General features: G+C 53.8%; 1 protein-coding gene across 1 annotated transcript in view; it reads right to left on the reverse strand.

Moving 5' to 3' along the window:
- Positions 1-4,175: 4,175 nt before the first annotated feature.
- HORMAD2 (HORMA domain containing 2) overlaps positions 4,176-26,574 on the reverse strand; it is a 46,741-nt gene continuing 24,342 nt past the window's right edge. The window contains exons 8-10 of the mRNA XM_060192840.1: positions 26,254-26,405; positions 25,886-26,139; positions 4,176-4,813 (exon numbers count right to left, since the gene is read on the reverse strand). Of these exons, the coding sequence (XP_060048823.1) occupies positions 4,652-4,813; positions 25,886-26,139; positions 26,254-26,405 (568 nt within the window). The 3' untranslated portion in view covers positions 4,176-4,651. The remainder of the gene's footprint in view (positions 4,814-25,885; positions 26,140-26,253; positions 26,406-26,574) is intronic.

Raw genomic sequence — 26,574 nt, forward strand, 5'->3', positions numbered from 1 at the left:
CCTGGGCGCCTGCGACTTGCCGACTTGCCGGGACACGGTGGAGGCTGGCGGGGCGTGGGGTGTCACACTGGCGGGCGGGGCGCCATCACCGGGTCGCGGGAAAACTCGACCCCAGGGAATGGCTGTGCGGCTAGGTGGCTAGGTATGGGCCCAGCAGATAAGAACAAGGGTGGGGCGGCCCCACTGCCACGGACCCCTGGCCTCGTCCAGAGAGACCCCGGAGGCTTGGGGGTGAGCAAGCTGTCTCCCGGCCACGGCCCTCATTGGGATGAGGATGCTGTGGTTGTGTTTGCATCTCGAGAGAGCAAAGGGGTGGGCCAGGAGGCCGGGACTCAAACCCAGGAGTCTGATTCCTAAGTGCTCAGTGATGCTGCAGCCGCCTTTCAGCGAAAAGGGCAGAGCAAGGGCCAGGTGGCGGTGGCGGACATGTTGTGATGCGCAAGGACCAGGGTTCAAGCCCCCGGTCCGGTCCCCACCTGCAGGGGGAAATGCTTTGCGTGTGGTAAAGCAGGGCTGCAGGTGTCTTTCTGTCTCTTTTCCTCTCTGTCTCTCCCTTGTGCTCAATTTCTGTCTCTAGCCAATAAGTAAATAAAGATAATGATTTTTTTTAAAAAAAAAAAAGACGGAGCACTTCAACAATTTGTTTGGCTTTGTATGTTAACTCTCTTTTCAGCCACCAGGTTCCAGATGCCAGCATGATGCCGGCCAGGTTTCCTTGGACTGAAGACCCCACCAATGTGTCCTGGAGCCCCGCTTCCCCAGAGCCCTGCCCCACTAGGGAAAGAGAGAGGCAGGCTGGGAGTATGGATCCACCTGCCAACCCCCATGTTCAGCGGGGAAGCAATTACAGAAGCCAGACCTTCCACCTTCTGCATCCCACAGTGACCCTGGGTCCATACTCCCAGAGGGATAGAGAATGGGAAAGCTATCAGGGGAGGGGATGGGATACGGAGATTGGGTGGCGGGAATTGTGTGAAGTTGTAACCCCACATCCTATGATTTTGTTAATGTCTCCTTTCTTAAATAAATAAAATTAAATTAAATTTAAAAAAAAGGACGGAGCAAATGCACCCCTGCCCCCAGGTCACCCGCAGAAACCCCACAATGAGCAACGGAGACTCCTGCTCCTCTGCCAGATGTCACTGGAACCCAAACAGTGGTCTGACAGCCCGGCCAGCTGGACCCTGGGGTGTGCTGAGCCCCGCGGTATCGCCTGGGCCCCCTTCTGAATGACGGTGGGGTCGCGGAGAATCATGGCTGCTGCCAAGGCTGTGGCTGTCGGAGCAGACCCAGCACGGCTGGGGGAACAGTGCCACCTGATGCAGGAGGCACTGGGCCGCCCTGTGGGCTGGCACTGCTTGGCAAACACACACACGGCTCTGACCATTGTCAGTGCCGCCCCGATGCCGCTGAGGACGTCTGGCCTCTTCCTGGCAGAGGTGAGCTGGAGAAAGAAGGGCCTGGGCCCCCGGGGACCCGCCAGGAGGTGTGAATTCAGAGGCCGGCAGTAGTCGCGGGCCCAGCCTGTCCCTTCTCAGCGAGACCGGGTCTCTATAAAGACAGCACACGTGCTCACCATCCCTGTTTCCGAGCCGCCATGGCCTGGCCCCATCCTCACACTGCAGCTGAGCGCTCGCCCGTCCCAGCTTCCCAGCCGCCATGCCAGCTATAGACCAATTTCTCTCCTCTCCGTGTGTTACAAACTCCTTGAGAGGCTGCTTCTATCACGTATTTCTCATCTTACAGAGAAATTCCTATCACCCGCCCAGGCTGGTTTCCGCCCAGGAAGATCTACCTGCAAACAAGCCCTGGCCCTCTCAACTTACATTGAAAATGGATTCCAGAAGAATTTAAAGACGGGTGCTGTCTTTGTCGACCTCACAGCAGCCTGTGACACGGTCTGGCACCGTGGTCTCCTGGTCAAGATCTCAAGATGCCTGCCTCCATGGGTGGCCAACACTATATCGTTTCTTCTCCAAAACAGAAGATTCTGGGTACATCTGGGTGACAAGTCTAGCAGATGGGGACTTGTCTCAAGTGTCCTCCCTCAGGGCTCTGTTCTGGCTCCTATGCTATTTAATATTTACATCAATGACCTCCCAGAAACTTCTTCAAGGAAGTTCATCTACGCCGATGACATCTGCTGTGCAACTCAGGCATCCAAGTTCGACATCCTCGAGGAAACACTCACGAAAGACATGTCTCTGATATCTGATGACTGTAAAAAATGGCGACTAATCCCTAGCACTGCAAAAACGGTATCATCTGTTTTCCATCTACACCATGCCTCGGCCTCACGTGAGCTTAATGTGCAGCTTGGCGATATGAGAATCCGGCATGAAGCCCAGTCAGTCTATCTTGGCGTTACTCTCAATCGCACTCTGTCATTTCACAAACATCTCATAAAAACTGCAGCAAAGGTGGGCGCGAGGAATCACATCATTGCAAGACTGGCCAGCTCCTCATGGGGCGTGAGTGCTTCCACACTACGATCATCCTCTCTGGCATTATGCTATTCCACTGCAGAATACTGTGCCCCAGTATGGTTCCGTAGGCCCCATGTCCACTTGGTCGATTCCAAATTATATTCCTCCATGAGGATAATTTCTGGAACCATCCATTCCACCCTGGTTCCATGGCTGCCAGTTCTTAGCCACATCGCCCCGCCAGATATTCGTCGGGATGCGGCATCATCTAAGTTCATTTCCCACGTCTACGCTCGACCAGACCTGCCAATATACTCGGATATCTTCGCCCACCCTGTCCAACGCTTGACGTCTCGTCACCCAATCTGGTCCCCTACGCCTACACTGAACTTCTCTGTTCCAGTCTCTTGGAAACAGAGTTGGCAGTCAGCTGGGGTCAAGAACAAACACCTCATCACAGATCCCTGCGAGCGTCAACCCGGCTTTGACCTAGCACGTTATGATTGGGCCCTCCTCAATCGCTATCGAACAGGCCATGGCCGGTGCGCCGCTATGTTCCATCGCTGGGGAGCCAGAGACGACCCGAACTGCCCCTGTGGCTCCAGACAGACTATGACCCACATAGTCAACGACTGCCACCTCTCCAGATTCAAAGGAGGTCTCGAGGCTTTGCATCAGGCTCAACCTGATGCTGTTGACTGGCTACGGAAGAAGGGCAAACGCTAGAAGAAGAAGAAGCCGCCATGTCCTGGCCCCGTCCTCACACTGCACCTAAGCTGCAGGGCTGGGCCTCGGCTCTGCTCCTTAGGGCTCCAGCTCTGTCCCTGTGCTGCTGGCTCTGTGGCTGCCACGGGAGACATTCACGGGCTGGAGAAAGAGCCCTTCTGCCCTCCTGCCCGCCAGAGGCCCCGCAGTAGCCAGGAGCGTATGATTGCGGGCTGTGCCCAAGACTCTGCAAGCCACAGCTTCTGACCGCAGGGCCCCTCCGGGCCAGGCCAGCACCTCCTCTGTGCTCGTGGCAGCTCACACGCCAGCCGGCGGAGGACAGGGCACCCGGGTTCAAACAGAACCGTCTGTCCACCTCAAACTAAATCCGATGCCCCTGGGTGCTGTGCACGCTGCTCTCACAGGGGTCTGTGGGCTTGAACCCAGCTCTTTCCCAGCATGAAAAGATGTCACCCAACAGGGTGAGTGGCCTCCTGGGTCCTAAATTCCCCCTTAGATGAAATAATTCACTCTGAAATCCAGACTGAAGACTCCTGTGTCCTGACGGGTCAGGTCAACTCACTGCCGCACAAGGCAGCTGGTCAGATGCCCACTGCTGAGCCCCCACTGGACGGCTATGGGCTGCAGGTGACTGTCTGAGGCTACATTTCACCAGGGACAGACCCGATCAGCATCCTCCCCTTCCCGCCTCCTCCTCCTCCCCCCTTAAGAGGCAGAGTGGGCTTCTGTGAACACGTCCGGTGTGCAGGGAGGGGGAGAGGGCCCCAGCCCACTTCACTTGAGGGCAGGGTCTGGTGGGCAGCCCTGGGCAGGTGGGCACTTGAGGGGCCTGCTATGATGGCACTCGGCTCAGAGACGCCCTCGTCCTGGGCTTCAGCCCTCCGTGCGCATCGGAGCCGGGAGTTTGCCACAGGGCCAGCGCCCGAGATTCTGCTTTAGTTGGAACGAGGCGTGCACGGTGATCTGAGTTCTAACAACCCTGTCTCCACGGACACTGGTCTAAGTGAAGCCCACAGCGTGAGCAAAACAAAACAAAAACAACTGTGGTTTTATTTAACCGGAAAACATGCACACTGATCTTTAACTGACTGGTTCTATACATGTAGGTCGAGTTGTTGAATTCCAGGCTTTAGAGGCAACAAAAACAACTTTGCCATTTACCATCTGACTCACTAAGCTCCTGTCAGAACAGAAGTTACAGGCTGCAAAGCCCCAGTGCGGGAGGGAGTGAACAGGGAGGCAGCCAGCGGGCGGCCCAAACAGGCCCCTGCAGCCAGACCCGAGGGACAGCCCGGGACATGCCTGCGGGCAGCACCAGTCACAGCAGGCGGCCCAGCCACCCAAGGCGCCTGCGGGAGCTCTGGCGGGCGCGGGCGGAGGGTTCCGGCGCACAGGCCACAGCAAGCCGGCACCGAGACCCTGCTCTGCTCTGCAGGTGCTGCTGCCGCTCTCCCACTCGCAGGGGGAGTCCGGGGCTCTGCTCCTCGCTGCGCGTGAGTTCAGGGCTCGCTGCCCTGCCAGTGCCGCATGCAGGCTGGGGGCAGCTCGGCGGCGCAGCACTGTCGGTCGGGGGTGAAGGCCTCCACTGGCTCACTGACCTTCCTCCTCTTCCGGGAGCTCTCGGCGTCCTGCCTACCCAGCTCGGAATCCGCTCTCTGCACCTGTGAGAAGCACCAGAGAGGGACTTAGCGGAGGCTCCAAGGTCTGCACGGGCTGACGCCCCGAGCTGCACCAGGGATCCCCACCCGCCTGCCCCTGGGACCGCCACCGGGTTTCGGGTTCGGGGCTGGGGCCTCCTGCAGGCAGCCAGCTTCGGGGACAGCTTCTGGGCCCTTCAGAAGACATGGGGAAGAGCGCGGTGTGGGGCAGGAGGAGCAGGCACTGGCTGCTTGGAGGCAGCTGCAGCTAAAAGCTCGGTCTCAGCCTCTGCGGCGGCCCCGCGGGCTTTTCTCTCTCCGTGCAGAGAGCTCCCTGCTGTCAGCTGAAGGAGGGAATCACCACCGTTTCTGGGCTCGGCTTCCGGACGCATTGTCACTTGGCTCAGTGAGCAGCTGGGGACATTGCGTCAAAATTCCAAAAACTACACTTGATTTCCCCCCCCCCCCCAGCCAGTAGGTGGGAAGAAGGCTCTCCATGGCCTGTGCCCGCTCCAACAGGAAAGTGGAAGCACAGCGTGTCTAGCGGGCCGCCTCCCGGAGACCCCAGCACCGTCTCTTTGCCTTGGCTGTCGACCGTCCGGTCGGGAGGCTGGAACGCAGTCAGCACAGCCGAAGGCCGCTGGAGCAGCAGACTGGCTCGCGGCTCCTCCATCCTCGGGGTTTCAGAAAGCAGCTGAATTTCTGCTCTCAGAAGCCACAGACTATCGAAAATAGTGAGACCCTCAGAAGATGCCCAGAGCCGGTGACGGAACGTTCCGCCTGCCTGGCTTCCACGGCCTGCTCGAGGGGCAGGAACCGGCAGAGGCCGCGAGCCAGGCGCCCAGAGCTCGGCGCCCAGGAGCTGCCGGGGTTCAGACGGAGCTCCCCGGGTGTCAGCCTGGGCTCGCAGGAGGGACGGCCGTCCGCATGTCCGAATGCCGCGTCTGCCGGCACCTGGACGGTTCTGCTCGCCCTCCCTCCACAGCGGCGGCCATGTCAAAGTGGCTTCCCACTGGCTAGGAGGATGCCAGTGTCCCGGTGCCGGAAAGCAGCCCGGGACAGCCCGGTTCCGGCCCCTGTGGCAGCTGTCAGAGGGGCTTCTGGGCCTTCTGCCCCGGCTGGCTGTGCCCGCGGGGCGTGCCTCACCTCTCCCACAACCCTCCACACCAGCTCCCTCAGCCCTGGCCTCTTGCTCCATCCACACGTCTGCACAGACAGTCCTACTGTGCGCCCCTCTCCCCCCCCTCCCTCTGCCTCATCGGTCCCTGCTGGAGAGAAGCTGTCTCCTGACAGACAGCGCCGGCCCCCAGCCCGTCACACGCTGGGGAACACGCCTGCCTCAGTCCCGTCTGCCCCCCTAGCAAGTGCCATGTGCATAGTAAGAGTGAGTGAGTGAGTGAGGGGTCCTCAGAGAGGAGACACCGGAGCATCGGTGACCATGGGACGTGTCCCTGACTGCTTGAGCCAGGCAATGGCAGGGGTGCCGGCAGGATGGAGAGAAGTGGGAGAGAGAGAAAGACCTGGAAGCAAATCAGAGGGACGGTGGTCGGAGAGGGGGGAGAGGAGAGGAGGAGAGGAGAGGAGAGGAGAGGAGAGGAGGGGGGGGGAGAGGAGGGGAGAGGAGGGGAGGGGAGGCAAGGCAAGGCGAGGCAAGGCAGAGGGCACAGCAGCTCGCAGTGTCTCGATAGCCTCAGCTGCAGATGGAGGCAGACAGCCACGTGGGCTTTGGTCTGCTGGGGGGGTGACAAGCCTGCAGCCCCTTGGGCAGCTGGAGTGAGCAAGCAATCAGGGAGGCAGCATGGTGGTGGTGGCAGTGGTGGTGGTGGTGATCACTCCCAGTGGTGTGGAAGGGTCTGTCTGCTGAGAGAGCAGCCTGAGATGGAGAGGGGCCAGGCCAGAGCTCTGAGGAGCTGGGCACTGAGAGACTCAGGGAGAGGAGCCAGCAGAGACCGAGAGTCAGAAGAGAGTCAGAACTGGGAGGAAAGGGAGAGAAGGGAGCAGGGCGAGGGCAGAGCGTCCTGTGTGGCCAGGGTCCGAGGCGAGGCTGAAATGCAGGCCCTCCTTCAGCACGGGGGCCGCAGGGAGAGAAGTCGCCCCAAGCCTGCTGAGCATTCAAGGGCATCAGGTCCCCCAAGACAAGAGGAAGGGGACCTGCCCGGGGCGGGGCTTTGGCTGGGCAAGGGGGCAAGGGGTCCGCGGGCAGCAGGGGCCGGCAGGCTCACAGACACCCAGACTACAGGGGCTGGCGGGGGCACCCGGCTTTACGCCACATCAGGCCCTCGCTGAGATGCCAGCCCCCGGAAGTATCGCTGAGCGTGCTGACAGTCTAAGTGAACTTATCAGACATTCTCTGAGTGGCACCCGGCGGCAGGCGGCGGGCGGCGGGCGGCCAGGACACAGCCTTGCCTGCAGGGACAAGGCGGTGAATTTTGCTTACTTTGAAATGATTTGTCAGGACAGATCTGGCACAGAGCGTTTTCTAGTTAGAACGCTGGTCCTTAGCAAAGGTGACGTACAAAAGTCTGTCCTGGGCTGGAAGGTAACAGTGGTTCTGCAAAAGACTCTCAGGCCTGAGGCTCCAAGGGCCCAAGTTAAACTCCCGGCAACACCATCAGCCAGAGCTGAGCAGTGATCTGATTAAAACAAACAAACAAACAAACAAAAAACCCAACTACCCAGGATGTAGTACAGTGGTTAGGAAGCTGGACTCTCAAGTGCGAGGCCCCAAGTTCAGTCCCAGCCTCACAGGTGCCAGAGCGGCTCTCTGCTTCCCTCTCCCCTTGTCTCTTATCAACTAATAAAGCAAACCAATAAATAACTTTAAAACACTCTCTTGATTTAGAGATTGCGGCACAGGTGGTCGTGTGTTTCAGGGAGGACCGCACACACAGTAGGGCTTGCACTCTACCCACCGAGCTGTCTCCCGACTCTGTGCACTTGTGTGTGTGGGAAGCCGGGGCCTTGCAGGTGGGCGGTTTCCTTCAGAGCAAGAAGCAGAGGTGGGGGGGGGGAGCACTAGGCCTCTCCTGGTTCCGGAGCACCTCCTGTGCGGTGTCAGGCTTGCGCCGACCAGGTGGGCTCTCTCTCTGGCCCCCGGTGTACTTGTGCTCATCCTGAGCTCAGAGCATGGCTCCTGGGGGGCTTGTCGCTTAGACGCCTCACGGAAGGGAAGCGCCTGACCAAGGAGACCTGGAGCCTGGGTGAAGGGCCGGAAAGCGTACAGAGAGAGGGGTGCGTCTTTAGACAGAGTGGGGACAGGGGCGGGGGGGGGGGGCGTATGCTGAGGAGCCCAGGCCCGCTGCTGAGAGAGTGGGGTCTGGATCTGGGTGGCAGCGATGCAGCCAGGGGGTCAGAGTATGTGCCAGACGCTGGAGCGCGGGGAGGGGGACACACACAGGCTTCGCAGGTCGATGGCTCTGGTGCCAGCCCGTCAAAGACCTCGGTGTGGCCCTCAGTCACGGCGCCCTTCTTTTCACGGTTCTTTCTCTGACCCTGAATGGCAGACACTGCGGAGCCCTGCAGTTATCAGGCGGATCCCCCGGGACGCTCGGAGCTCTATGACTGCTCGGTCTGCGCGTCCAGAGTGCAGACATGGAACCCGGGCTCCCCACCCCGAGCTTCCCGTCCCTCCGTTTCCTTCTTCAGTCCGGAGGGAGACGCTGGAGGGAGACGCGGCGAGGGGTGTGCAGGGAAGGCTGCTCGACCTGCCGGGCCTCTGTCTGGGCTCAGTCCTGTGGAGGCTCTGCCAAAGCTGAACTCGTTTATCCTCGGCAGCCAAGTTTCTGCATGACTTTTCAATTTCTGCTAACCACCACGTCCCAGTCATCAGAGGTGGAAAGCACAATCACCTTTGCTCCCTTTCTCACCCCCCCATGCCCACTCAGAGCTCTTGTAATGAGTAAATGGAATCGCGCAGGGAGGGCCTGAGACGCCTCACGCGTGCTAGTCACTCAGTGCCAGATGGCTGCCTCCTGCCACAGGCGGCCCTGTCCCGCCACAAAGGACCCTGGGGGAGGCTGGAAAGCGGGCCCCTCCCAGACGCCTGTGTTCTGACTCCTGGGGCCTGTGAATGTGCCTCTGATGGCAAAACAGAAGGCTCTCCTGCCACTAGGATTAAGAATCTTGAGATGGAGAGATTACCTGATTATCTGGAGGACTCTACATGTAACCACAGGTCTTTTTCTTTCTTTCTTTTTTTTTTTTTTCCAGAACTGGGTCTTGTGATATGATTTCACCACTCTGGGTCACATTACTTTATTCAGATAGTGAGAGAGAGAGAGAGAGAGAGATCCAATAACTCTAGAGCTTCCTCTAGTGCTCCAGTTCCTCCCATGTGGTGCTGGGGTTCACATCTGAGCAGCACCCATGGCAAGGCAGGCACTCCACCGGGGGAACTACCTCTCTGACCCCCTCACATGAATTCCTGTAAGAGGGAGGGAGAGGAACATGTGAGCAGACAGTGTGGCCCTCAGCGGAGAGCAGAGTGATGGGACCGTAAGCCGAGAAGTGCCAGCAGCCGCCAGCAGCCGCGAGAGGCAGAGATGCGGCAGATGTCAGCTCTGCCCCCGTCCTGTCTCCACACTCACTGCAAGCCTGTCAAAACCCAGTCACAGTCACCACAGACACAGACAAAGTCGTTTTAGAAATACCACAGAAGGGGCCGGGCGGTGGCGCACCTGGCTAAGTGCACACACCGCAGTGCGCGAGGACCTGCAGGGGGAGCTTCATGAGCGGTGAAGCAGGGCTGCAGGTGTCTGTCTCTCCCTCTCTGTCTCCCCGTCCCTCTCAATCTCTCTCGGTCGCTGACCAGTAACAGACAAATGAAATAAAGAAATACTGTGGGGACCCCAGATGCCTGAACAGCCTCGAAAAAGAAGTCAGAGGCCCACAGTGACCTGCGACACTCACGCCAGGACCACGGCGACCCAGATGCATACGGGCGATGGATGGGCTGAGGAGATGGCCAGTCAGGAGAGCACGCGACTTGCTTGCCGGAGGCCACAGATTTGCTCCCCGCACACACATGCGGGGCCTGAGCGGGGCCGTAGTGTCTCTGCTCCACAAGGAAGGAGACGGACACTGTAAACTAGGAAGCCCCGGCATGGCGCGTGCGCACAGAGACCAGCGGTGCGTGATGAGGGCTCGGAAAGCAGCTTCCTCACATGGTCAAATATTCTCCGTAAGGGAGCTCAGAACACCCAGTGGGGGTGGTCTTCTCACCAAGTGGGGCCACATAAACTACATGTGTGCACACGGAAACTACATGTATGTACACGGCAACTACATGTGTGCACATGGAAACTACATGCACACGGAAAATACGTGTGTGCACACGGAAGAATGAAGTCTGCTCCTTACCTAACACCAGGTACTAGAATGAACTAAAAATGGCCCAAGACCTAGACACAAAAATCCAAAACAGGGGAGTTGGGCAGTAGCGGGGGAGTCGCTTAACAGGCGGTGAAGCAGGTCTGCAGGTGTCTTTCTCTCCCCTTCTCTGTCTTCCCCTCCTCTCTCCATTTCTCTCTGTCCTATCCAACAACGAATTGTGTCAACAAGGGCAATAATAATAACCACAACGAAGCTACAACAAGGGCAACAAAAGGGGGAAAAAATGGCCTCCAGGAGCTGTGGATTCATGGTGCAGGCACCGAGCCCAGCAATAACCCTGGAGGAGGAAAAAAAAAAAAAGAACAAAAAGGTCAGATCAAATTGATGGGGTTTACAGTCAACAATACTCATACCCCTTTCCCATATTAGGGAGCTACTTTCTTCCCTGATCCAGATTTCTGGTCCTTTTTCCAGCCATGCCATCATCTCCCCAGACAATAACTTGGGTCCACCTGCATATCAGATGTCAAGCTCAGAAAAGGGAAAAAAAAAAAAACTAGTATAGTCATGGGCCCTTTAGAATATAACTGAAATAGGCCTACTAACTATCTACAAAATGGAGACCCCCAACTCTTCATCTGCACTATTCCAGCCTTTAGGTCCATGATTGGTCAACAATCTGTTTGGCCACCAGGTTCCAGATGCCAGCAGGATGCAACCAGACTTCCCTGGACAGACATCCCCACCAATGTGCCCTGGAGCTCCGCTTCCCCAGTAGGGAAAGAGAGACAGGCTGGGAGTGTGGATCGACCTGCCAACACCCATGTTCAGCGGGAAAGCAATTACAGAAGCCAGACCTTCCACCTTCTGCATCCCACAATGACCCTGGGTCCATGCTCCCAGAGGGATAAAGAATAGGAAAGCTATCAGGGGAGGGGATACAGAGTTCTGGTGGTGGGAATTGTATCCCTCTTATCTGTGGTTTTTGTCAGTGTTTCCTTTTTATAAATAAATAAATAAATAAATACATAAATAAATAGATAGCTAAATAAAAGAACGAAAAGGCTGTGACCCAAAGGTGGCAGCGTGGGTAAAGCGCTGGACTCTGGAGCATGAGGCCCTTAGTTCAGCCCTCAGCACCGCGTGTGTCAGAGCAGCACCTGGTTCTCTCCCATTCCTTCTCTGCCATGCAAATAAAAACAGTCACCTAGCGAAATGAAGACGTATCTAGCTGTATGACACGTAGGAGGAAGTGTGCATGATGGCGTTATTAGATGAACTGAACTTGACACGGGTTTGCTAAACCTTCAGAACAAGAGATGAGCAGATAAGACGAGCAGAATGGGAAACGCGAAGCCTGCTTCTCATAGAGCTGCTATGTAGGTCACCTATGTAGCTTGCACCTGAGTCCACAGAGAGCTTCCGCAGGTGTTGGAAGGAAGACAGAGATGACTGTAGGGCCGGGTCCCACACGCGCAGGAAAAGGTCCCACACGCACAGGAAAAGCCCTCCGGCGCGAGGCTGCCGAGGGGAGGCTCTGCGGTAAGATGGCCCCTGGCGCCGGCTGGAAGAGAGGGCGGTGCGGCACCCACACAGGATGCTGCGGCGAAAAGCTAACTGACCCCACGCTCACCTGGCCGGGAAAAGCAAAGCCCCAGAGTGAAACCAGAGGGGTGGCACCCAGACCGAGATCCTTATGCCTTGCGCTCAGCACCACGTGCGCTCAGCCCACTGCGCCACCGCCCGACTCCCGGTTAGTCTTCTCTGTCATGAGAACGTGAGAGACCTGTTTTCTTACGGAGCTGCATCTGTTGAGTGTGAGGGTAGTGTCGTTATGCCAAAGAGCACAGCCAGGCCACGTACCCAAGTGTGACATGCTGTGCATATTCTCCAACCTGTAAAGATTTTTCCCAGTGGGGAAGGGCTGCTAAGTCTCAGACCAGGTGCAACTTAGAGATGCAGGGCTCCTTCCCGTCCAGCTGAGTCAGAGAGTAGAGCGGGACAGTCCTCAGTGCTGCAGGCACCCTACAGCTCCTGTGCTGAGGCCGGAAGGGCCTCGTGAATGAATGTCGACTGTGTCTCCTTGCTCGACAAGAGCTCTTCTTCCTTCCCCTGCTGCCTCTCTGTTTATTGCCTCCATCTGACTCAGCAATTTCATGTAAAAGCATTAAAAAAAATAAATAAAAGAGATGTGAAATCGATGCCGTGGGTGTTTAGCGATAAGTCACCGCAGCCTGCAGTTCTTGGTTTTGACATTTCTGTGTAGCAAGTGTCTCGAGTCGAGTGAAATCAAGAAACATCTGTCGTCATCAGGAAAGCTCTCTGCTCTCTGTGCCTTGCGCTGGCTATAGGCACTACCAGAACCAGCATTTCATCTTTTTACTTGGTGGGTTCTGAGCGGACCCCTGTTGGCTCCTAGACTTTCCCACGATCTCCCCTGTGTGGAGATCTTCACACGGGGCCTGCACGGTGGGATTATAGTCAGCGGTCCCTGGGTGGGGGGAGCACACTGTCTCTAAAGCCATTTCCTCCAGTAACTCCTTCCTCGAGTCCAATGACTGACACAGATCTCCACATGTAAAACCTACTCTAACAGATTCTCGCGGACTACTGTGTGTATCATCACAAAAATACTTGGTAACAGGCGGCACAAAGACACACGCTAACTGCTCAGTACACGTGGCGAGCCTGCGTGAGCGGTCCCTGGTTTTAAAATGTGTCCCGAGGCAGCATGGGAATGAAAGGAGATGGAGTTCACCTCCAGCTGTGAGAAGCGTGGCGTACGTCTGAGCGCCAAGTGAGGTCACGCAGCTAAAATGAAGTCTTCACTTTGACGCCCATGTTGACTCCCAGCATAGCTGGGGCTGCTACACGGAGAGGAAGGTGGGCCGTGTGGACACACACATGGAGAGCACCGCCCAGCCCCTCGCAGGCCGCAGTGAAGCAGCTAGCGCCTTGCATCTCGTATCTGTTCTCTGCCGTGGTGTGGAGCACAGACCGAGGCCTGGGCGGCTGGGGTGCCATCGCTGACTTGCGAGTTTCCACCACACTGAAGTCAGGAGGGAGGGAGCAGGATTCGCCCCATGCCGAACAGCTATGCTTTGAGGATTAATGACATCATGTCTATAAAGAGACTGGAGCTCGCTGGAAGAAAGACACTATATAAATATGAAGCAGTATTAATATTTAGGCTTCGTCCACAATGTGAGAGAGACTTGCTTGCTTTGGCGCTCGAGGTCACTGGCAGCTCTGTGCAGAGTGCTGCTCTGTCGGCCACAGAGGAGCCTTGTTAGAGCCTCGCAGATGGGGCTGGGACGCTCGACTGCCCGCCTGGCTACAGCCCTCCTGGAGGCCGGGGGCCCTTTTCCTGGTTCCCAAGGGGACAGCGTGCTGACCACTTGGCTGCCACCAGGAGCGAGGCAGGCCGGGAGGGCACTCGCCCACACGGAGGCCGCGGGAGCCAGGGGATGTTTCAGCTCCCAGTCAACGGCCGGAGCATCTCCCGGTCTAGCAGAGAAGCAGAATGTGCCTGTCTCGGATGCAGGCAACCTGGAGTGGGAGTGGGAATGAGGAAGCTGCTTGCTGGAACGCTCGGCTCAGGTCTCTCAAGGAGCTGGAGGGCAGCGTGGGCGTGTCTGCTCGCCGGCGGCAGTGCCCTCAGTGCCTCGCGTCTGTGGAAGCGGCTCACGGCCTCCGCCTGCAGTGTCCTTCCATCACCAGTGTAGACACTGGCCAGCAGAGCTGAGTGCTGGGCGTGGTGGACTTGCATTTCTCTTTCAAAGGTCAAACTAATTTTGATCTAGGACCCCGAAGCGTCAGAAACCACCATCTTCAAAAAAGGTTGAGTTTCTGGACTCACTACGGCCACTTTAAGGGGTCCTGGGACTGAACCCCTAACACCTGGACACGTGGACAAGAGGAGGCAGGAGGACAGCTCTCCTAGAGCTGGGTCTCACACCTGTATCGACACAGCTGACCATCTCTCAGAAGCAACAAGACTTCTTGTCCACCATTCTACCTACGCTGTCCAGACAGACAGATATTCAGTGCATGGTGTCCATGGGAAAGGAACAGAAATGTCACAGCCTTCTCAGCCGGTGGTCAAACCTACACAGGCTAGAGAACATTTTCTAAGTGAGATACCAGCCTTAGCTCTTCCCTTGCTATGCTTTGCTGGGCAGTTTGTCCTAATGCCAGTGTGAGGCGTGGCGGTGGAGACCGGCATCTGTGCCGGGTGTGGCGGTGCGGGTAGGAGGTGGGGGCTCTGAACAGGGTGAGGACAGGCCTGGCATGAGGAGCCAGAGGTGGGACGGCAAGGGGGGTGTGTGTGGAGAAGTCAGTGTGTCCCTCAGCAGGAGGTCGGGGTCAGAGAAGGGCAGGAGTCAGAGGCCAAGGGGGTGGGGGGACGGCAAGGATGGCTACACTGGTGAGGTCTGGTAAGTAAACGCCCACCTAACAAGAACCAGGGTTCTCACTGGTGGAGAAGCTTCACAGGTGATCAAGTAGTGCTGCTCCCTCTCTCTCTCTCTCTCTCTCATTTTCATTCACTTTTTTTAAATGAGAAAGATACAGAGAAAAAGAGAGAGAGAGAGACCAGAGCCCTGCTCAGCTCTTGCTGATGATGGTGCTGGGGATTGAACCTGGGACCTCAGAGCCTCAAGCAGGAGAGTCTCTGCAGTATGCTGTCTCCCAGCCCCTCTTCTTGCTCTCTTTCTCCCTTTCCCAACACCCCATTTCTGTCTCAAAAGAAAAGGAGAGAGAGAGAGAGAGAGAGAGAGAGAAGGAGAAGGAGAAGGGGGAAAAGGACTGCTGGGGACAGTGGAGTCATCATGCAGATACCAAGCCCTAGTTACTACCCTGGCAAAACAGTAATGATACATATAGCTCAAAACTAATTTAGACAAAGATACTATTTTAGGAAAAATTGTGCACTGCCTTGCTTTTTTTTTTCTGTTGATAAATTTATCTTTTTTTTTTTTTTTTTCCAGCAAGCCCTGTGGGAATGAAAGATAGCTACACTAAGCTTATCTGCCGTTACTTTGTGCGAGAGAAGAGAGGATAGCGTGGAGGCCGACTGAGGCCCCAAGGAGAGCCTCGGGCCAGAGCAAAACAGGGGTGGCCCAGAAGGCCAGGGAAAGCGAAGTGACAGACAAGCCCGCCTTCAAAGAGGATGCTGGGTGCTTGCGCCAAGCTGTGCAGGGCTGAGGACGCAGAGCAGGTGCGGTTTCCGGCGGCAAGGCAGCGAGAGTGGAGTGAGAAGCAGTCAGATTCTCCCCAGAGGACAGAGGGAACCCGGCCTTGCTGGCGGGCTGGCTGATAGCTGCAGTCAGGGCAACAGGGCAGAGGATGATGTCACTCGCCGAGAGGGAAAGACTGAGGAAGTGACTAATAACAGGAAAAGAATCGCGCTGTGTGCCGGGCAGTGGAATGCAGGGCAGTGGAATGCAGGGCATGAGCACCTGACTGCAACGGGGTAGCGAGAAGAGAGAGTACACACACACACACACACACACACACACACACACACACAGAGCACACACACAACTCCCCCTGCGGCGCGGCTCGCTCGCTGGGAGCAAAACATTCCACGCAGGAGGAAGCATTCTGGCCAAGAATCTGGCTTGTTCTTCTAGGCGGGAAGACTGGCCTGATTCAAGGAAGGGTGACAGGCTGGGCTATGGTGGGAAAGGGGGCAGGTGACGTGGAGTCAGCTCAGGAACTGTCTGAAAGCCAGGTCGAGGTGTTTGGACCTGACGGGAGTAGGAAGCAGGACTCCTGAGGTAATCTGAGGGAGGTGCCTGGGCCAGAGCAGGGCAGAGCAGGAGCCGTGGGAGAGCCTGCAGGCGGCAGCGGCCATTCAAGTCTGAAGGGAGGAGGCCCTGAGGAGGCTCGGCCACTGAGACAGCTGTGCAGGGCGGGCCTGGGGGCTCTGCCGGGAAGGTGGCTTTAGGGTCCTGACGTGGTGTGAGAGGCACAGAAACAACTGGGTGGGAACACTGCTCTGCGTGGGGGGGGGGGGGGACAGGAGGAGGAGGAGGAGGAGGAGGGTACTGATGTGACCAACCAGGGGCCTTAGACCTGGGGGTCAGAACACACGCAGAGGACGCATATTCCAAGAGGCTGGGCGGGGCACACAGCTCAGCACACTAGAGCGCAGGGCTTGCAGGCCTGTGTCAGGACAGTGTTCTGGTCTGACTCTTCTCTCTCTTACAAAGACAAACAGATCTTTCTTTAAGTGTTAAGGCGCCAGGCACGTGACTTCACTGCACGCAGACCCTGCTGTTTCCCCCACAGGCTGACAGAGAGGCAGAGGCACTCAGCACCAGCACTGCTGTGGGGTCCCCAACCTGAGCTGCACATGTGAGAAGCCAGGTACCCGCCCAAGCAGCTGGTTCTTCTGGTCCAATTAATACACCTAAAAACAAAACCCTAGGGATTGGGGCCCGGAGACAGTCGCCTGGTAGAGCCTCTGCACTTCACCATGCCTGAGGGCCAGGGTTCAAGTCCCTAGAACCACACAAAAGCAGCATGCGGGACACCAAGGGAAGTTCCACGGACGGTGGAGCACGCTGCGGCATCTCCTCCCTCTCTCTCTCCGCCCATCCCCACCCGGAACTAGAAAATGCCTATTAGGAGCAGTGGGGCCGCGGGTGAGTGAGGCCCTTGTGGACGGACGGGGCTGCTGAGAATGCTAGACAGTGTCAGGAGGTGAGGGCTGAAAGGCAGGGGCCCTCAGAGAGGTTCGTCTACTTGCTTAGGATAGAGAGGGAAGAGCTCTGCTCAGCTCACCCTACGGTGGCGGTGGGGATTGAACCTGCGGCCTCCGGGATCTCGGGAAGGCACACTGTGCTCCAAAGGGCTGAGCAACCCGGGTCACTTCTGGAGGTGGTGATGACTGCGCCGCTCTGTGGAGGCTAAGAGATGACTTCACAGTACACTTCACACGGGGCGGTTGTTAAAATTTAACACCTTGGGGCTGGGCGGAGTCGCAGTAGATTAAGCGCACATGGCATGAAGCACAAGGGCTAGTGGAAAGATTCCGGGTTCGAGCCCCCGGCTCCCCACCTGCAGGGGGTCACTTCACAAGTGGTGAAGCAGGTCTGCAGGTGTCTGTCTTTCTCTCCCCCTCTCTGTCTTCCCTTCCTCTCTCGATTTTTCTCTGTCCTGTCCAATAACAATGACAGCAATAACAACAATGATAAACAATAAGGGCAACAAAAATGGGGAAATTGGCCTCCAGGAGCAGTGGATTCGTAGTGCAGGCACTGAGCCCCAGCAATAACCCTGGAGGCAAAAATATATTAACACTTTAGAAACTATCAAATACTTAGAAGAAAATATTGGCAGAATTCTTTTCTGTCTAAATCTTAACAGCATCTTCAATTATATTAATCCAATTACAAAGAAGACTAAAAATATATAAAATAAACCAATGGGACTACATCAAATTAAAAAGCTCTACATAGCAAAAGATACCACCACTCAAACAAAGAAAACTCCCACAGAGTGGGAGAAGATCTTTATATGTCATACACCAGACAAGAAACTAATAACCAAAATACATAAAGAGCTCACCAAATCTAGCAACAAGAAAACAAATGATCCCATCCAAAAATGGGGAGAGAATATGAACAGAAGATTCACCAAAGAAGAGATCCAAAAGGCCAAAAAAAATCAGAAAATGCTCCAAGTTTCTGATTGTCAGAGAAATGTAAATCAAGACAACAATGAGATATCACTTCATTCCTGTGAGCATGTCATACATCAGAAAAGGTAACAGCAGCAAATGCTGGAGAGGGTGTGGGGTCAAAGGAGCCCTCCTGCACTGCTGGTGGGAATGTCAGTGGGTCCAGTCCCTGTGGACAACAGTCTGGAGAACTCTCAGAAGGCTAGAAATGGACCTACCCTATGATCCTGCAATTCCTCTCCTGGGGACAGATCCTAAGGAACCCAGCACATCCATCCAAAAAGATCTGTGTACACATATGTTCTTGGCAGCACAATCTGTAATAGCCAAAACCTGGAAGCAGCCCAGGTGTCCAACAACAGATGAGTGGCTGAGCAAGTTGTGGTCTATATACACAATGGAATACTACTCAGCTGTAAAAAAATGGTGACTTCACCGTTTTCAGCTGATCTTGGATGGACCTTGAAAAAATCATGTTGAGTGAAATAAGTCAGAAACAGAAGGATGAATATGGGATGATCTCACTCTCAGGCAGAAGTTGAAAAACAAGATCAGAAGAGAAAACCCAAGTCGAACCTGAAATGGAATTGGCGTATTGCACCAAAGTAAAAGACTCTGGGGTGGGTGGGTGGGGAGAATACAGGTCCATGAAGGATGATAAATGACATAGTGGGGGTTGTACTGTTATGTGGAAAACTGGGAAATGTTATGCATGTACAAACTATTGTATTTACTGTCAACTGTAAACCATTAATCCCCCAATAAAGAAATTAAAAAAAAAAAAACTTAACACCTGGTTGAGCACATACCTTACCATGTACAAGGACCCTGGTTCAAGCCCCTCAACCCCACCTGCAGGGGGAAGCTTCATGGACAGTGAAACAGTGCTGCACATCTCTCTCTCTCCCCCTCTCCTCTCTCAATTTCTCTCTGTTTTATTAAATCAAAAAAAAAAGTTAAATACAATTCAATCTAAAAACCTGGAGGCCTTCATTAAAGGGCTGATTTAGGCCTGAGGCTAAGACAGTGTCTTTATGGAGCCTCTGCTGGCTGCTTTAGGGCTCGGCAAGGTCTCTCCGCATTGCCAGTCCAATGAGAGCACAGCCCACGCTGCCAGGGCCCTAGAAACTGTGGCGCTCGCAGCACCTGCAGTCTGCCCTGCCCAGCCCGGTAGAATTTCAGTCCACACTGGAGAAGCCAAATCTTCCGCTAAGACCCAGGGCTCCTGATTTCTGACACTCTGCTCTCAACCACCTCGCTTCCTAGAACCCTGGGCCTGTTTCAGCCCAACGAGGCCGCTGTGCTCCTGGGTCCCTCTTCCCCGGGGCGGCCCAGAAGGCGTCACAGGACAGAGAGGCGGGCGACTTGAAGGTGCGGGTAGTGGTCTTCTCTCTGGTCTTACAGTTCTGCACTTCCAGCTGCCTAGTGTCTGTTTCCAACAGACAAGTCAGCTTCAAACGGAAAAACAGAAGCAAAGAGAGCAAGCATTCGAAGCACCGGCTAGCCAAATATAGTCCCTGGTCATCATGCTTCCACGGGCTCCTCTCAACAGCCTTCATTCTGAAAACTATTAAGCAGAGCCTGGTACTGCACTGTTCTTAGCACAGTGATAGCTCTGTTTCATGACAGAGCACTGCAAGCTTCCCTCTCTTTTAATCAGAGAGACCATTCTCAGCTACTCCTTCTTGTCAAACAAAACATTTCACTTGCTACCAAGATCTGCTACTAGGAGTGTCTAAGCACGTCCTTCATAAGATAGCACGTGGTGTTCAACTTTCTCGTCACGCTGTGCACCAATGTGCTTCCTAAATGCAAGTGAGCACTACACAGAGCGTCCGTGGGGCTCTTCCCACTCACAGATAGTTCTCTGAAATGTTATGAGTCACATAAAGTGACTTACCAGACTGATGTGAAAGGGAACCAGCGCTCATTTCCACTGGTATGGTTAACAACGGATAACAATCACATTACTATTATCACTTTTTTTTTTGCCTCCAAGGTTATCACTGGGGCTCAGTGCTGGCACTATGAATCCACTGCTCCTGGAGGCTATTTTTTCCCCATTTTGTTTTTGTTTTTGTTTTTACTGGATACGGTAGCTTCGTACTGCGTGTGCTTAACCTGGTATGCTACCGCCCGCCCCCCAACAATTACTTTCTATACCGCAAAGCAGAACAGTTAATTGACATTTCCCCCATTTGACAAAAAGAAACTTAGGGAAAATGCCTATGGCCACGTGATGAGAAGAGAATGACGTGGTTTTCTAAGGTCAGGTGGCGTCGGCACTTAGCGTGCCTCCCAGTGGCTCTCAGTGTCAGTCCCACTCCGGAGCCTATGGTGCACGTGCCAGCACTGCGCTGTGCTGACAAGGCCTGGAAGCCTCAAGAAACGAGATGCTAGGCTTTACCTCAAACATGCGGAACTCGGTTCAGAGTTTAGTGGGACAAAATAGAAGCTGAATGAAAAGGCTCTTGTTTTAGTCCACTGTCCGAAACACAAAGTAATCGTAAGGAATTCACAAAATGTCTCACACACTTAAATGGTGCCACTCTGAGTTCCCAGAAACGATCGTACGCATCTCAGTCAAATCTATCAGCAGCAAAGGTGAGAAGCAGATGTCCCAGAGAGAAGACATGCATCCGGGTGGGTGGTGTGGCACTGTGACACACACATATCGCAAGGAATTCACCAGGAGAAAAAAGCTACCCTGAAATATTATTTTAAAAAAATGAAACAAAATGCAAACCCATGCAAAATGAAAACCGCCTTTAGTTATACTTGAAAAACAGTGGGATGTGGAGTTGATGTTTGCACATATGATCAAACAGCAAACTTGGTTGTGACTAGACCAAGTGATAATGGGTCAGCACTTCAGAAGTACTTGTGGCTCTTAGAAAATAATAATAATAATAACATTCTTTGCCCTCAGTTCATATACACAAAACATCATTTCTATGAATTATTTATGCTTCAGTTTAATTAAGTGTTACAGATTAGTAAAGTCTACTGTTCTGGATCAAGATTCTTAGGTACAAAGGAAAGACTTAGAAAAAATATGTGTAAAGAATTCTTTCTAACATGGAGGTATGAAGACTCATCAAGATCTCAGAAAGTTACAGTCCACCGTTTAAACATCTGAGAAGAACATTCATCCCGAGTAGTCCTGGCTTAATACAAGTGCCAGAGTGGCGTTCTGGTCCTCCCTCCTTCCTTTCCTTTCTTTCCTCTTTTTAAACAGTCTGAGTAAGACCCTACTTCCAATTCCAGAACACATGCTGACAGGAACCATCCTGGTGCCAGGATTCTGCCCCGAGTATGTGTATCCTCTGCCCTCTGACTAGTTTCCACAACAGAGAAACGGACCCAACTTCCCAGGCCGCTGTGAGGGCTGCTTTGCTCGTACAGCCTATTTGAGAGGCCTGAGGCCTGGAGCACTCAACTGGGAGTGAAGACTTGTTCTGAAGCTGTTGAAGAAATAGAGAAAATGCCAAGGATATACTGGTAGACTGCTTTTCAGACAGTTCTGCATAACCCTGTCCTGTCCTAAGACTGTTTGGTCTCTTGGGTTCTGTGTCCTACTTTCCCAATGGGGTTAGATTTTAAGCGTTCCTATGCTTTTACTCATATCTCATAGTTCTAACTTTAAGAGCTGTGTATAGCTAAGTAGCCCCCCGGCCCACTGTGTTTTGTTTTGTTTTGTTTTAAGAGAGTAAAGTGCAGTTCTGTCGTCCACGGAGCTGCACTGGTTTCGCCTTTGTTGTTCTCATGGGGCGCCAATCAAGCCAAGGGACACCAGTGCCAAGGACATGCTTTGCTTAGCCACCTTCCTGGCTTCTGTTTTTTTTTTTTTTTAAAAAAAAATATTTTATTTATTTATGAATGAGAGGGATAGGAAGAGAGAGAGAACCAGACATCACTCTGGTCCATGTGCTGCCAGGGATTGAACTCAGGACCTCATGCTTGAGAGTCCAACGCTTTATCCACTGTGCCACCTCCCGGACCACACGGCCTCAGCTTTAATTGGTTTTCTTAACATGACACTTAACCTGGCATGCCAGCATCAATGCCCAAGCAGCCTCCCCAGGCCAATTTTCTCATTCACTTACGAAGGAGACAGAGAAGCGACTGACAGAGGCCATGGCACCACTCCGCCACCCACAAAGCTCCTGAGTGGGGCAGGGAGGCCCAGTGAGGCACTAGGTGGGCTATCTTCCAAGCCTTTTGACTTTCCCCTCTTATAAACAAGATCAGCACGTGAGAGAAAAACATTTACAAAATTATATGAAGAAAATCTTTTAAAAATATTTTATTTATTATTGGATAGAGACAGAAAGAAATTGAGAGAGGAGGGGGAGAAAGAGAGGGATAAAGATACAGAGACACCTGCAGACTTATTTCATCACTTGTGAAGCTTCCCCCCTGCAGGTGGAGACCAGGGGCTCGAACCTGGGTCCTTGTGCCCTGTAATACATGCACTCAAACAGGTGCGTCACCACCCAGCCCCCAGAAAGTCCTTTTTAAAGCCCTTCCTTCTATTGAGCCAAATCAACCTCTGCCCCTCCTCCCCACTATTTTCACGCACTGGCTATTATCCTGCTGGTTACTTTATTACACAATAGAAATCAACTTCCAGTACATAGAGCTGATAACCATCATCTCTGTCATTCTGGAAAACAATCAGAGAGGCATTGTTGAGTAGAAAGGAGACTCAGCTGTCACTCCAGAGCCGGCACAATAGCAGTGGGGCCGGAATGACTGAGAAATGACTGCGAAGCCCGCAGACAGACGTGGATGAGGGAGTGAGGATGAGGAGGGGTCAGGAACTGAAAACCAATCAGGTTTTTTGTTAAAAGCCGGTCATGGAATGTTATGATACGGATCTGCGAAGAAGAGACTACTTGGTCAGTGATTCTAAGAGGACAAAAACGGAAAGATCAAGATGGATCTGGGCAGACACTAAAGAAGAAAAGAAAAGAACAGCCAAAGGAGAGAAGCTGGAGAAAGAAAAGACTAAAGCAAAACGTGAGTAAAATAGAAAACGGAGGCAGCAGAAGTTGTCACAATAACCAATGACTTCTGTTTTGTTTGTTTGTTTCTAAAGGAAAAACAGGACACAAGTAAACATCAATAGATACAAAAATGGAAATATTTTTTAGAAATTATCAGAATGCTCCATTAAGAAGCTTTATACCAACACATGAATACCGACAGATGGAGCAGAGAAACATCAGTTACCAGTGTCTTGTGTGTGTGAAGCTGTTTTCTACTGATTTCCTCTCCCTAGGAAAAGTAGGGAGTATGTCTCTAAACTTTAGACAGTGTTTCAGTAGTTGTTGAGAGGTGGGGCGAGAAACACCACAAGCCCAAAGCTTCAGCCTGTGAGGTGGGACTTGGCTTGAAGCAGGCACCCTCCCAGGTGAGCTCTCTTTCGGGCCCTAGAAAAAGTTCCAAGGATTCTTTTATTTATGTTCTGAGAGAGACAGACATACAGAGACCAGAGCACCACTCGCCTACGGATCAGAAAGGAGGAAGACGCCCACACAACCTAGTGGAAAGTGTCGCTCTAACAGACACTTCACAGAAGAGTACCCCCTGGCTTTGCCAAGAAGCACATGGAAACATGCCCGTCTTCATTACTCACCAGGAAAATGAGAATTCAACCACACAGACACAGCGCGACACCCACCAGAACGGCGAAACGCGGGCAATGCCGAAGTCGGCGGCCATGTGCAGCCAAGCTCAGCTGCTGCTGGGGGTGTGAGTGTGACAGGAGCAGGCACTCTGGACACACCTGGTAGCACCTTTTCAAGTTAAATAAGCACATAGCCTTTGCCAGGCAGTGCCACACCTAGCACTTATAACCAATATATATAGCAGTTTCTTTGAAAAAGTGGTTTGAAAAAGGAAAGTAGCCAGATACCCATCAATGGCTGAGTGAGCAGAGAAATTCTGAGAATGGTTTATAAGAACATAGAGACAAGACAAGTAGCAGAGAGGTAAAGGTGAACAGCAGAAGAGCCAAAATCCACAAGGCGACAGTAGGCAGGTTCCCTGTCTCCTGGGTTCTGTGTGACAGCAGGCAGGTTCCCTGTCTCCTGGGTTCTGTGTGGCTGCAGGCAGGTTCCCTGTCTCCTGGGTTCTGTGTGACAGCAGGCAGGTTCCCTGTCTCCTGGGTTCTGTGTGACAGCAGGCAGGTTCCCTGTCTCCTGGGTTCTGTGTGACTGCAGGCAGGTACCCTGTCTCCTGGGTTCTGTGTGGCTGCAGGCAGGTTCCCTGTCTCCTGGGTTCTGTGTGGCTGCAGGCAGGTTCCCTGTCTCCTGGGTTCTGTGTGGCTGCAGGCAGGTTCCCTGTCTCCTGGGTTCTGTGTGGCTGCAGGCAGGTTCCCTGTCTCCTGGGTTCTGTGTGGCTGCAGGCAGGTTCCCTGTCTCCTGGGTTCTGTGTGGCTGCAGGCAGGTTCCCTGTCTCCTGGGTTCTGTGTGGCTGCAGGCAGGTTCCCTGTCTCCTGGGTTCTGTGTGGCTGCAGGCAGGTTCCCTGTCTCCTGGGTTCTGTGTGGCTGCAGGCAGGTTCCCTGTCTCCTGGGTTCTGTGTGGCTGCAGGCAGGTTCCCTGTCTCCTGGGTTCTGTGTGGCTGCAGGCAGGTTCCCTGTCTCCTGGGTTCTGTGTGGCTGCAGGCAGGTTCCCTGTCTCCTGGGTTCTGTGTGGCTGCAGGCAGGTACCCTGTCTCCTGGGTTCTGTGTGACTGCAGGCAGGTTCCTTGTCTCCTGGGTTCTGTGTGACCATAGGCAGGTTCCCTTTCTCCTGCGTTCTGTGTGCTGACTGCGTGGCATGCACGGCCTCAGTACCCGCAGTCTCTCCTGGCTTCTCTCTGCGCCTATAGTTCGTGCTTCCTTTGAGTCGTTACTGAGTTCTACATATGCTGTGTGTATCTGGGTGGCCAACTTTACAACACAAATCAAAATATATTGTAATGGATTGAAAATTTATATATAAACAGGGTAGCTTTATATTTTAAAGAAGAAAGATAGGAGATTATTATAAATGACATAAGTTAGAGGAGGAATTAAGAATACAGAAAATACCAGTGGAGAGAAGGACTTGACAGGCATTCAAATTAAGATCTTCTCATTACAAAACCTCTTAAAAGAATTAAGCAAAGAGACCAGCAACTCATATGAAATAAAATGTAGCAACATAAATAAGAAAAACTATTTAAAAAACTCTTATTCAAATATACTTTAAAAATAATAGCCCAATGTAAGCCCAAGGATAGATTTAAAAAGCCCAACAGAAAGTTGTTTGAGAGACTTCCATAGCTAGGCGTTCATCTGTCTCTCAGAAGGTCCTAGCTGCCGCAACTAAATACAGCTCCCTGCTGATGGTGACCAGCTCTGAAGTCGTTTATAGCACCCTCTCACTGAGCAGCCGGACAGTTCCTTGTCTAACGCAAAACCCTTCTCATCTCATCTGGCACGCAGTCAGCTTTACTGTCCGCAACAGCCCGTCAAGGGTGTGGAGTTACCCTAGGGCACACCAGGGTCCCCAGGTCCTCAGCTCCAAGCCTCCTCGCAGGCCGGAAACACAGGACTAGAACTCGGCTCCACCCCCAGTGCTGCTCCCGCAGGGGTGTGGCACTCAGCCGGCCTGTCCTCACACTAGCCCGAGTGAGGATATGCTGTGTTTACTTTCCTCCCAGCCCCCTCAAGTTCAACCGCTCTAGTAACCAAGAGCTTGTTTACATTTCCTGTGGGTGTGAATGAATACTTCGGTTTAAAATCTTTACAATGTTACGCACGCTCTTTACAATGTTACGCACGCATGATGGCAAACCTGAACTTCCTGAGCTGAGGTGTAACTTTTACGAGAGAGAGAGAGAGAGAGAGAGAGAGAGAGAGAGAGAGAGAGAGAGGGAGGGGAAAGAGCAGAGCGGCCGTTTAAAGAGCGGTTTCCCGGTTAGCCTCATCTCACAAGTCAGGGCTGCTCCCTGGGCTTCCCGACTGGCACCTTCCACGGGCCCTGCCCCGCCAGGGCACCGGCCGGCCAGGAGCTGCGAGAGGCCTGCTCTAGGTTTCCGTCCTTACCTGGTCGCTGCTCTCCTCCTCTTCCTCGTCGCAGTCCAGACCCTGGTGGGCGATCTCTGTGGTGTCATTCTCTTGGAAGAGACTGGCCTCTAACTCAGGCACTCGGGCGGCCTCAGTGGTGACCTTGACTTTCATGTTGTGGAAGCCAGTGGCGACCAGCCCCACCTGCAGGCTTACAGGCTCCCCTTCGAACAGCAGGAAGTGGGAGCTCACCTCTTCTTTAAAGCCGGGGGGCTGGTAATCATTGGGGGTCACTGCGGCGCAGAAAGGAAGGGCAGGAGCCGGTCAGGCGAGCCTCTCTCGGCCTCTCTGTAGGCCCTCTCTCCTGCTGGGGGCGCCGTGCCCCGCACCCCGTGAGGCCGCGCTACCTGCATTGTAGTAGTGGAGCCGCATGGTGAGTGTGACGTCGTTGGGCAGGGGCCCCAGGTTCTGCATCAGTGTGTACAGTTTACGGATCAGCAGGACGCTGGCTTTCTTAATGTCTTTCCGGCTTGTCCTGCTTCCAAAGCTCGTGCTGCTGCTATAGCCACACACAGAGAGATCACGGTCAGGACTGACAGTCTACTCCGAGGGGCCGGGCAGGGTACAACTGTTACCGTGTGTGAGGACCCAGGTTTGAGCCCCCACTCCCCACCTGCAGAGGGGGAGCGCTATAAGCAGGAGAGCAGGCTACAGGCACCCTCCTCCTT

Source organism: Erinaceus europaeus, chromosome 6 (assembly GCF_950295315.1).
Source record: "Erinaceus europaeus chromosome 6, mEriEur2.1, whole genome shotgun sequence".
NCBI classification, from domain to species: domain Eukaryota; kingdom Metazoa; phylum Chordata; class Mammalia; order Eulipotyphla; family Erinaceidae; genus Erinaceus; species Erinaceus europaeus.